This window comes from Podarcis erhardii (assembly GCF_964252035.2).
Source record: "Podarcis erhardii genome assembly, chromosome: 1".
NCBI lineage: Eukaryota > Metazoa > Chordata > Lepidosauria > Squamata > Lacertidae > Podarcis > Podarcis erhardii.
Window position 1 is genome coordinate 105,173,103 of NC_138497.1, and position 12,172 is coordinate 105,185,274.

The window sequence follows — 12,172 nt, forward strand, 5'->3', positions numbered from 1 at the left end:
TGCAAATCAGGCCAGTGGAGAACATTTGACATCTGAAGACTGCCCTGTATAGGGAGGTTTTTAATGTTTGATGTTTTATTATGCTTTTATATTTGTTGGGAGCTGCTCAGAGTGGCTGGGGCAACCCAGCCAAATGGGTGGGGTACAAATAATAAAAAAAATATTTATTATTTCTGTTGGGGATCTAAAACACCCTGCAAACTCCAATGTCCCATTTCCAACAGTTGCATTCCTTTTCAACTGGAATCTTGTTTGGAACTAATTCACACATGCAATTCATCATCATCACATATTTTGAGTGCCTAAATTTCAAATCAGAAACTATATATTCATTTTTTTTCTGGAGACCTACTCTAAACGAGAAGCAGGGTGGCTGGGTGGAGACCCATATTCAGCTCCTCAACTATCTCCCTTGAAGTGACCTCCCAGCAAATCCCTTTAGTAAAACAGCACCTCCCGCCACATTTCTTTCAGCTCTGGATTAGCAGTCAGGAAAAGGGAAGGGGTAAGAACAAAAGCCTTCCTTTTGATAACTCTGACCTGCATGAACCAATGATCAGACACCGAGACAGCTACTTATGTTGTTGAGACTCCCATCACTACCTGCGAACATGGCCAATAGTCAGGATGGTAGGAGCTGTAAGCTCAGCAACAAGGGAGAGGGGTCCATGGGCTAACCACCCCTGCACTATAAAACTCATGGTATGAGAGATACAGCTCCAGTTTTGCTTAATTGTCGATGTACAAAAAGGACTAACGTGAAACATATTGACCAACAGAGCCAGTTTTAATCCGGTGATATTGAACTATATACATCATGAAGAAATCTCGTTTCCAGGTCTCATTGTCAAACACAGGAAACAGCTTCAGCTGTCCACACTAAACTATGACATCACCTTCTATATAACAGGACCATTGAAGAAAGCTAGCTCTCAAGTGAGCAGGAACTTGCTGAGAATGATGGGTCGTTTTGACCAGAGAAAAAGGCTAGGAGGAAACAAAAACTTTCAGAAAGCAAAACCGCTCTATTAAGTAGTGTGTTGAAATCCTGAGGGAAACACTGAAAAGGTCACATCTATAGACTAAAAAACCCACAAACTGCTAAACTGTTCTACTTTCAGCTTTACCATTAGTCAGCAGCTGTCCTTTCACTGTTCCTTGTCAATATGTTTCAGCTCACTTTATTGTCAGTGTAGAACTAGCCATTATGGTCAACATAGTACTTCTGCCAAAAAACAAGCCTTGTGTAAAGCTTTCACTTTTCCTTATTGCCACTTGCCCTGTGCCATTTTACCACTTCTGTTGACCACTGATGTGGTGAAGGTCGGGAAACGGACAATACAACAACACCACAACACTACCAAGTGTGCATAAAATGTTACAAGCAGAAAACACGACAGAAGGTTGCCATTTTTGGTGGCAGCTCCTGTGCCGAACAGAAAATCTAGGTCTGCCCTCAAGAGATCAAAATAACCAGCTGCCTATCTCCAAGGTTCTCTGGGGACATTTCCCATCATTTTATTTACTTGTCTTGCAAACTCATAAATGTCTGAGGAGGATCCTATAATATCAATGTAAGTTGGGTATAGTAGAACCAGAACGTTTGGATACTGGCTCCTTAACATCTCACATGCACGCTCACATCTCCGCTTCTCAGAGTTGTTGGACATTTCATGTGACAATCTTTCTTTACGCAGAAAGCCATATAATTCTGCCAACAAGCCTTCAACCCTATCTTTTGCACATCTTAACGGTCTGGAACCTGGTTTTGTTTTGTCATTCTTTAGATATATGGTGGTGACCTCCCCATCTTCAGCTGCATAACTAGTAACACCAGATTCTTTTAGAATCCTTTGGTAAAACTCGTCTCTAAATGTTATCATGTAGAGATATGTATCGGTGTCAAGGGCAACAGTTAGTCCCTCCTCCTTGATTTCATTTTGCACAAAATTATTTTTCAACTCTGAGGATAATCCGCTGTTTGCCTGTCTTGTACCAGGCCTGTGATCTGATGCTTTCAGATTTCTTGCAACATGTTGTTCTGAAAGGGAATGCTTTATGTTTAATAAGATATTCTTTTGGAGGGCACTGATGGCTAAAAATGGACCCTGTACACTTATTAGCCCGTTAGATTGTAATGGCCCAAAGCTCAAATTTGGGAACTTCTTCTTGAAGTCTTGCACCACACTTTCCAAGTTGTATTTCTCTCCAAATGGGGACAAATTAAGGATGCATGTCACGCAGGTAAAAATCTAGAGAGAGAGAGAGAGAGAGAGAGAGAGAGAGAGAGAGATCATAACTGAAAGGCAACACTAGACTTTTAGGTTACAGGCACCTGTGTGCGTTTCTTTACACTGATGCCTTATTACACTTAAGACGAGCCCTGCTGGATCGGATGACTGCCCTATCTAGTCCAGAAGCACTGTTCTCACAGTGCCCAACTAGATGTCATGGGAAGCCCAAAACAAGAACCTAAGTGCTACAACACTCTACCCACTTGTGGTTCCCAGGCATTCAGGGACACACACTGCCTGACATCGGGAGGTAGAACATAGCCATTACGGTCAGTAGCCATTGATAATCTACTCATCACTCCCATTGCTCAACTCCTCAGTTGCCCCTTCTCTGTGAAACATTAGACTGTAAGCTCTATGGAGAAGAGATCTACTGTTATCATTATTTACACAATGACATGGACATTCACTGTGCTGTATTGTTATCTCAGCTGAAATTTAACAAAGAGCGACAGTCCTGACAAAAAAGAGCTCCTTGGTGACACCTGCCACTTCACAACTTCCCCCACGCCCCCATTTCTCTCTCTCTCTATGTATGTGCATATAATTATGTATGTACATGTTTTTATTTAGCGTTAAGTCAGTTGGAGACCTTCAAGTGAGACGTGACTAACAAGTTTCACAAATAAATAAAATAAACAACTGCAAGGCTGGAGATTCTAAGAAGAAGAAGAAAAGTCGAGCTGGGGTAACTTACACTTTTTCCATATGACGACACTTTCAAGGGATAACCCACAGGCAGCCTCTTGTCCTCTAGGCAGTGGTCGCCTTTCCTGAGAACATTTTCTGCATCTGAGAAGGAATTCAGATTTTGTCTTGTAGAAAGAAGTAAAAGTTAGAATGCTTTGTTGCCAAACCCAATTCCCGGAATACCTCGATTTTGGGGGAGGAAGGGGGGGTCCCTCCCATTGGTAGTTTTCCTCCGGGATTCCTTCCCCCGCCCCCAGTGTTCGATACTTCTCTCCTGATACTTTTTTTGCACCGCGCAAAAATTGTTCCGAGGAGAATGACGGCAGCCTGTCTCTTTAGAAGATTAATTGGCAGCAATTTTACTCCCCCCGAGGTTTAGCTGCAATTTTTTCATCTGCCAGGCAGCGTACTATACGTTCCATTCTTGTGCGAGTAGTTTAAAACACCCACGCAAATGCTCTCTCTCTAAAGCCTCGCTGCATTTATGTGTCTGACGAATGGCAGGCCACCTTATACACTGTGAGAGGTTTCAAACCCAGAGTACGCCGCGCCAGGACGTCAAGAACGCAGGAGTTTTACAGAGCAAGAATTCCGCTTTATGGTTAAGGACCCAAAATTCTAATTTCCTTCCTCTGACATTACCTCGTTCATCTTCAAACGTTACATATGCCACTCCTTTTGTTGAGGTCGGGTAGGCAACGTCCTCCACATCGCCACCCTTATTCTTTCCCTTTTGAAAATGAATCATTAATATGTCGGCCATGACGTCGTCACTTAGGAGGCCATCTGGAACACCGCAGACCACAATGGTTCTTTTTGGCTTGGCAGCTTGTGCGGTGGCCTGTGAAGAAACACAAGGGACACTGAAAGCGCCAGGTCCGCACCCCACCCCCCTTCAGGCTGTCCCTAAGGAGGGGTTCAGTCGCATCCACTGCCAAATTTAGGTTTGCCCAATTAAAGTGGATGGAAGTGGTGTGGTGCAACAAACACACTCGAACACAAAGGGTGGGATTCAACATAGGGCTAAGGAGGTTGCTCTGTTGGTGCAAGCTTGCTTGACTGAACAATCACTCCATCACATGCTGGTCTGCAGGTTCTCCTGAACCCCCAAGCAGATTTGGGGGAGACTGTGGGATGAGGATGGGAGTCTTATTGTGCTATCAGGAGTCCTCATCCGGGCTTTCATTAATGGAACTAGGGGGGACTACATGCAATAAGGGAAGCGACAAACAGCTGTTCTAGAAAGTGTGGGATAACGATGGATGAGAAGGCATATAACCTCCATCCAAAGAAATCACGATGAATGCTGTATAAACAGCAAGTGTACTCTTATTATTCATTTGATTCAATTCAGCCCCCACCTCTGTAAAGTGGCATAGCGATGCTTGTAAATTTGTGATGCCATAGTACTTAATTTTTTAAAAAAGAGGGGATTTTTACAGGCCTTTTAATACAGAAACTGCTGAGGAAATTGTATTGCTCGTATTGTTGACATGAAAAGGATGTTGTGCTTCAACGAAACATAAAATAAAACAAAATAATTAACACTCACTCCTGCTATAGACTTCATTCCATGAAATACCGAAACACAAGAGTCTGACTGTTCTGCACACATAAAATTTTCCTCAGAACTGCCTTTTAGCCTAATTCCTATTCAGGGAAAAAAAAATTGTTCTCATCAGTTCCCCAAAAAAAACAGCCCATAGGACTAAGGTCCAGCGCCGAGGGCCTTCTGGCGGTTCCCTCACTGCGAGAAGTGAAGTTTCAAGGAAACAGGCAGAGGGCCTTCTCAGTAGTGGCTCCTGCCCTGTGGAACGCCCTCCCATCAGATGTTTAGAAGACATTTGAAGGCAGCCCAGTTTAGGGAAGTTTTTTTAAAAAAAAAAATGACTGATGTTTTAATATCTTTTTAATCTTCTCTTGGAAGCCACCCAGGGTGGCTGGGGAAACCCAGCCAGGCAAGCGGGGTATAAGTAATAAATTATTATTATTATTATTATTATTATAGCCATGAAACAGAATGGTCTCACTCTGCAAGAGTAGCACATAGTTTCAACACCGAATGAACTAATCCCTGGCTACTTTTCTAAAATGTGTACCTACTGGCAGCTTTTCTACCCAAAGGCATCAAACAAACCAATTGAAAACCATCATGAAATAAAACAGTCTTTAGAGATGATGATGATGATGATGATGATGATAAAACTATGGTGATGAAGATCTCTAACGTTGGGTGTGGAGTTTCACAGCCTAGGCAACACTATAGGCCTTACTCACCATTCCCCATCAGGAGTGACATGGCTTTAGTATGTATGGAGTAGCACATCATTTTGCACATAATTTGGTGTGCCAGTGTTGAGACGATGATAGGAAGAACTGTCAATAATTGCTGACATCTTGCAACCTAAGCTAGCTTTGCATCAAATCTCTGTACAATGCACTTAATGTCTATTCCTTGGGTTACTGCTTCAGAAAGGAGACAGGGCAGCGCAGTTGTGCTACAGCCTGCAAGCACTGCTGTAGGAGGGCTCTTTTTTTAAAAAAAAAATACATTATAAAATGACAAGAAATCAGAACTATGATTACCATCACTGTCTCCTATTTCTAAAAGGAGTGAAGAAACACGACTCAAACAGACAGCTCAGCAACCTTATCCGCAAACTTTTAATCCAAGACGACGCAAGGACTATTTTTAACACACTTCATGCTAAATATTCCTTTCTCCTAAAGGACTGCAGAAAGAACTGAATCTTCCTTATTGTGTGCTTGCAGAATGGAAACTGCAGAATGCACAAAAAAGTATGCATTTCCTACAAAAGGGACACAAAACTTTTGATTCCAGAGTATGCTAAAGCTACCCAGTATTAGAAGTGCTGGGAAAGGAAGCAGATTTTTTTTAAAATCACAGATTTTTATGGGCATTTCCTTTCCATACCCTAAAACCCCCTCCTAGAAAAATAGCTTTCCCTCCTCCCCCACTGCTGTTGTCTGGCAGCTGACAGAATAAAATTAGGCTGCTTTTGATTTTTCCCTCTCTGAGAAATATATTTATGCCAGTCAGAAAATCAAGGTGTGGGGAGGGAGGCCAAGGTGAATGCTAGAAATGGCTGTAATCAATTGCTGTTGTTGCCATCCATCTGTCTCAAGAGACAATGAAGTGCGCTTCCTGGGGTGAAGTCAAGCCACTGTGTTAGCAGCTTCAAAGTGACCTACCTGGGGCCACAGGTGAGAGCTGAGTGCAGGGTGAGGACCAAAAGTGGTCGGACCAGCTGCCCCTACAAGAGGTACTACCCCCTACCCACATACTCTGGGTTTTCAAATAAAGCTAGCATATTCCACACATAGGTTCGTTTGTCCTGCAATATATTGATGCCTGGCATGCAGAACTCCAGGGGTCTTCCAGCCTTTTACTGGCTTTCTATTGCCTTCTATTGCCAGTCTTCATGCCTGTGCGGGGAAAAAGCTGGCAGAAAGATTCCTTTCTCATCTCAGCTCATGTGATTGGGTGCACAGGTTGAGCACAAAAAGTCTAATACCAAGACCAGCAAACTCCCTCCCTCCCTCCCTCCCTCCCAACACATCCTTGACCCTCCACCTCCATGCAGGGGCCCAGATGGCTCAATGACATGTTCTCTGCATCTCTGGCCCCATCCCTTACCTTGGGAATGATGAAAGGTAAAAGGAAGGAAGGAAGGAAGGAAGGGCGGACAGACGAACAGACGGAAGGACGGAACCCCTTCGGATCATACCAGAGGACTCGGGTCAGCCATACTCAGCCCTGGCAATCCTTAAAAGTCATAGAAGCCAAAGAGATAGGGAAAACTAACCTTCAGGCTTGACATACCCAACTTATCCACTCTCTCTCCAATAAGCAAAACTCTGCAACGGAGTGCACATACATTCCAGTGCAAACTCTGACAAGATTTACTGCCGCTAACCATCAAAACCCACACAAGTGCAGGAATATATATGAAAAGCCAAAAAATAAGCCAGGGCACATTTGAGGCAAAATGAAACTAAAAAGTCAAATCTACAGCCAGACTGGATCTATGTGTCAACTCCTCTCTTCCTATTACTATGCTTATACTTTAAAAAAGTATATTTAAAAAACAAACAAAAAAACCACCACTGGATACCCTCCTAAAATTGATGAATCCATGAACTGAAGAAAGAATGCAAACAAGTTAAAGAGTGATGAGAAACACAGAAGGAAAGTTTTGGGAGCTTTCTTGAGGCAATGTAAATGAAGTGCAATAGCTCTTCAATGAGATATTCTAGGTGGAATGAAATGCCCTGCTTACCATATACTGCGCCCTCCAAACTTCCCATGTGGCAGCTCTAATCTTATAAAGAGGCATAAGCAGTAGCAGTTATCTGTAGCCGACAGTCACGCAGTAAAATTAGTATTAGCACTGCCATGCAGTTTGTCCTTTGGGTTACTAACACAGCTGGAGAATGCAAATAATCTACTCTCTGTAGAGTTTGATCCAATATGCTGGAAACTTTTAAGACTGATTGCTGGTTTGCGCTCTCTCCAAGTATACATCTGCATTAGCTGTGCTTCATGTGATCTGTACCCATAAGTACCACAAGTAGTTTGTACAGTTCACACATCATCCTACATCCTTTCCCCACTTGCATCCGACTCACCTTTAGTGGAAAAGTACCTCAATGACCAGGAATTAACTCCCATGCAACCAGTGTTCGAAACTCCCATTGTTCTAGACATGTTTTGCAACAGGGAATTTCATTAGCGCAAGCAGTTTCTGAGCTCTGGGTGCAGTACTGTGCCTAAGATTTCAGATTAAAACTGCATAGTGAAAGGAAAGGAGGACTTTTTTCTGCCTCCCCACTTCCAGCTATTCTCTGAAGACTGGAGAAGAGACCCTCTTAGGAAATTAGAGGAGTGGGCAGTGAAAGGACTAGACCTTGTGAAAAATGAACACAATATTTTAGCTGCAGTTGATTCATTTTCAGCTTTGTATTCTTGTATGCCTAGACATTCTGTATACCTGAAGGAGCGTCTCCACCTCATCGTTCAGCCTGGACACTGAGATCCAGCGCTGAGGGCCTTCTGGCAGTTCCCTCATTGCAAGAAGTGAGGTTACAGGGAACCAAACAGAGGGCCTTCTCGGTAGTGGCGCCCACCCTGTGGAACACCCTCCCTTCAGATGTGAAGGAAATAAGCAGCTATCCTATTTTCAAAAGACATCTGAAGGCAGCCCTGTTCAGGGAAGTTTTTAATATTTAATGCTGGATTGTTTTTAACACTTGATTGGGAGCCGCCCAGAGTGGCTGGGGAAACTCAGCCAGATGGGCGGGGTATAAATAATAAACTATTATTATTACTATTATTCTTATTATTATATATTCTGTTGTTGTGCCCGTAACTTAGGTTTAAGGTGCCATTTCATATCTCAGTTTCTAACACTGCATGCAACAGAAGTCTTGACATTCCACAATGTCCTTCATCTTGGTTATCATTCCAAGATTCCTTGCCCAGAATTTTTTTCCCAATCCCTAACAATAGAAATTTATTTCGCTCTCACACTCCAGATACTTCTTGGTTATCAGAACTGGAGTATACCTGCACACCTTTTAGGGGGAAGGTGAGGAAGCACATTGCAGAACCGTTACCTAAGTATGCAAAAATGCAGAAACACAACTACATATATATTTGGTTTTTTTTAATGACTGCCCAGTGGGTCAGTGAGGGGCCTGAGAATAGGAATCATATATGTACAGGAAAAGCATGCAGAGCTGGAGAAGGCAACCAGGGGCAACCCCGAAAACAAAGGACTGCAACAAACTGCCTTGTTGGTTATTGCTCTTACATATGCAAGCCACTGTGAGAATCCTTTCCCACTGAAAGCAAGGTAATGATGAAGGGAAGCTAGTAGCAACTGGGATGCAGTGGTTAGCTTGCTGGGACTGGCTGCTGGAAACCCAGGTTCAAAACTCCAGTCAGCAATTAAACTCACTGAATTTCTTTGGCCAATGTACCATCTCTCAACCTAACCTACTACACAGTGTGGCTGTGGGGCTACAACACCACTCTTGAGTTAGTTGGAGAAAGTGTGAGATTCAAATGTGATCATTACCGTAATTTTCGCTCCAAAACACACACTTTTTTGCTCCTAGAAAGTAAGGGAAAATGCCTGTGCATGTTACGGAGCGAATGCACTCGACCAGAGCCATGGCTGCTGTCAGTCAAGCAAAGCAGGAGACGCATGCAGGGCTTCTGTCCCGCTTTGCGCGGCTCTAGCTTTGCTTGCTTTACAGCCAGGAGGAGAGGGAGGAGCCAAGGAGGAGGGAGGGAAGGAGAGCCATGGCAGCAAAGCGGGCAGCGGCTGCTTACACGGGAGGAGGGACAGACGGGAGCCATAGCGAGCTGGAAAAAGCACCGTGTAGCCAGCAACAGCGCCTTGAATGCCTTTCCTTCCCTCCCCACTTGCGCAATGAAGCAAAAACGTGGTTACAAAGCATGGATCCACATGGATCCTCAGGATTTTTGCATTGGGTTACCCCAAACTCACCGTCAGATCACGTCTGTGGCCACAGCATGAACCACAAAAATCATACATCCACTGTTTTGTTTAGAATATTTTTTTTCTTGTTTTCCTCCTCTAAAAACTATGTGCGTGTTATGGTCAGGTGCGTGTTATAGGGCAAAAAATACGGTAACTTGTCACCGTCGCCATTAGTCTAAAGTTCATCAGCGATGAAGGAAAATTGTTTACTGCATCCTTTATTGCCATCCATCAGAGACAGAAAGGGGGAGGTAAGGCGGCCAGGTTGCCCATGATTCATTTCAACTCTCTTAATTTAGGTCACTTCCGGATGTGCTTATTTACCATTCAACCTGATCCGGATGACTAAAATTTGAAAGGAGGTTAGATTATGTCAGCTGACTTGTTTGCAGAGAGGTAAGATGTTGCATCAAGCTATTATGATCAATATTATTAATAAAATTTGTTTACCGCTCTATACCTGCATGTCCCAAGCAACTGTTACCACACATCACCTATTTCCCCATCTATTACCTTATTGCAAACTGTCCAGTTTTTCCAACTCTTAACAGTGCAGCCTTGAATTTGCTGATATGTGTCTGAGAATGCCCACTGGTGAAAAAACGGCTTCTTCTTTTGTTGCTATTGTTAAACAATTGGGAGTCAGAAACCAATCTAGTGAAAAGCCCTGCAGATCCTTATCTAGCTTGTGCGCGCTCCTGCTCAAAGGGCCCTCATCTTATGTCCATAGTTTTATTGCAGTGCTTTCCAAGCTAACCTGGTACTGGGGATGGAACCTTTTTGTATAAGCCAAGGACAGAAATATATGCAATGATCTTTTGATTCATCATGCTAGTGCAAAACCAAGCGATACTGATCACAAACAGTTGCTAAGGTACCTAAAGGCGCCTATCAAATTACCAGAGGCAATGCATGAAACCAAAAGAGGCCCATTAAACAAAGTTTCCTGAGTGCACGTCATAAAAACATGGAGCTCAAGAGCTCCTGGAAAAATTAACTTAAATTTCTTAACAATCTAGGTTTAAAATTAGTTTATGCAGATGCAGATTATCATTCTACTGATCTGCGTCTAAGGTGTGATTAAAAAAACCCAACCCAAGCATTTGCTAAGATTGCAAATTGCTAAGCATTTGCTGGAGATCTCCCACTGGCGAACTAATGCCAGTGTAATGGAAGAAGCAAAGATCACCAGTGTCGAAGCAACAATTCTTCAACATCCACTTCGTTGGATGGGTCATGTTGTGCGGATGCCCGATTATCGTCTTCCAAAGCAACTACTCTATTCCGAACTTAAAAATAGACAGCGTAATGCTGGTGGTCAACAAAAGAGGTTTAAAGGCTCTCTCAAGGCAAATCTTTAAAAAAATGTAGTATAAACACCGAAAATTGGGAAACACGGGCACAGAACCTGTTTGGCAATTTGGTGTAGCTACAGAGGAAGGGAAATATCGGAGGGCGCTAGAGACGCGACTACTCCACCCCGGGGAAACGCTCCTGGTTCGGCGTCTTTCCAAAGAGCCATCTTCTAGGGAGCTTCAGAAGACCCAGCATTTGCTCCACGAGTCCCCGTCAGCAAGGCAGATATAAAAAGGCAACGCTCAATCACTTGCCATAGTCGCGCAGATCTCGCCTCGCGAAGCGTTCCTCCTGGAAGATGCGACGCTAAAACATTTGCTTTCGTTTCTGCCGAGTGTTTCCCTGAAAACCTGGAAGGCGGGCTGGCAGAGTGCATGCTGGGAAGTGTAGTTCGTTCCAGTTAGGCGAGAGAGGCATTACGCAACTTTGTCCAGGCGGGGCAGAGAGGCGTCGAAAAGCCCTCGCTCGCTTTTTTGTATTAAATGAGGGAACTGAGGGGTCTTGTATTTTCGTTGAAAGGAAAAGAAGAGACGAGGGAAGCATTCGTTGCCTATCGGCGTCTTCTTTTGATTTATAAATGTGAATGAATGAATAAACGTCATTTAATTCTCATTTAATCTTCCAAGAGCTGGTTAGCTCATGCTGCTGATAACACACAAGGATGCAGATTTCTGTCCCCATATGGTACAGCTGCATATTCCTGCATTGCAGGGGGTTGGATCGAAGATCCTGTGTTGATCTCTTCCAACTCTGCAATTCTAGGGTACTTTTGCAGTCTCGTCTAGTCTGTCAGGAAGAAATCCAAGCAGCCAAGCTTTTTCCATTACTGCATGCACAGAAAAGTTGTTAAAATACTTTGCTGCATGAGCCATTTCTGTTCCACATCTTTTAATTCGAAGTTGGAGATGGACATCAGTTTAACATATCCCAGTAATTCTCTCGGTAAAGGTAAAGGGACCCCTGACCATTAGGTCCAGTCGTGGACGACTCTGGGGTTGTGGCACTCATCTCACTTTATTGGCCAAGGGAGCTGGTGCACAGCTGGTCATATGGCCAACATGACTTAAGCCGCTTCTGGTGAACCAGAGCAGCACACGGAAAGGCTGTTTACCAGCCCGCCGGAGCGGTACCTATTTATCTGCTTGCACTTTGATGTGCTTTCGAACTGCTAGGTTGGCAGGAGCAGGGACTGAGCAACGGAAGCTCACCCCATCGTGGGGATTCAAACCACCAACCTTCTGATCAGCAAGCCCTAGTCTCTGTGGTTTAACCCAGTGCCACCCGCGTCCCTTAAATCTGTGT

At 43.8% G+C, this 12,172-nt stretch overlaps 1 protein-coding gene across 1 annotated transcript; it reads right to left on the reverse strand.

The window, feature by feature from the left end:
- Positions 1-768: 768 nt before the first annotated feature.
- Positions 769-11,226, reverse strand: RBM43 (RNA binding motif protein 43). Its single transcript, XM_081873276.1, has 4 exons — positions 11,125-11,226; positions 3,627-3,825; positions 2,992-3,086; positions 769-2,252 (listed from the first exon to the last, which is right to left on the reverse strand). Exons 1-4 carry the CDS (start codon positions 11,125-11,127, stop codon positions 1,482-1,484), a joined length of 1,068 nt encoding a protein of 355 aa, XP_081729402.1. The 5' UTR covers positions 11,128-11,226; the 3' UTR covers positions 769-1,481.
- Positions 11,227-12,172: the final 946 nt, after the last annotated feature.

Excerpts from the sequence above, each read along its gene's own strand:
- RBM43 (XM_081873276.1), bottom strand. Across the intron at positions 3,087-3,626 it reads AACGTTTGAAGATGAACGAG|ATGCAGAAAATGTTCTCAGG; the intron begins GTAATGTCAGAG and ends ATTCCTTCTCAG. Across the intron at positions 2,253-2,991 it reads TGTCGTCATATGGAAAAAGT|ATTTTTACCTGCGTGACATG; the intron begins GTAAGTTACCCC and ends CTCTCTCTCTAG.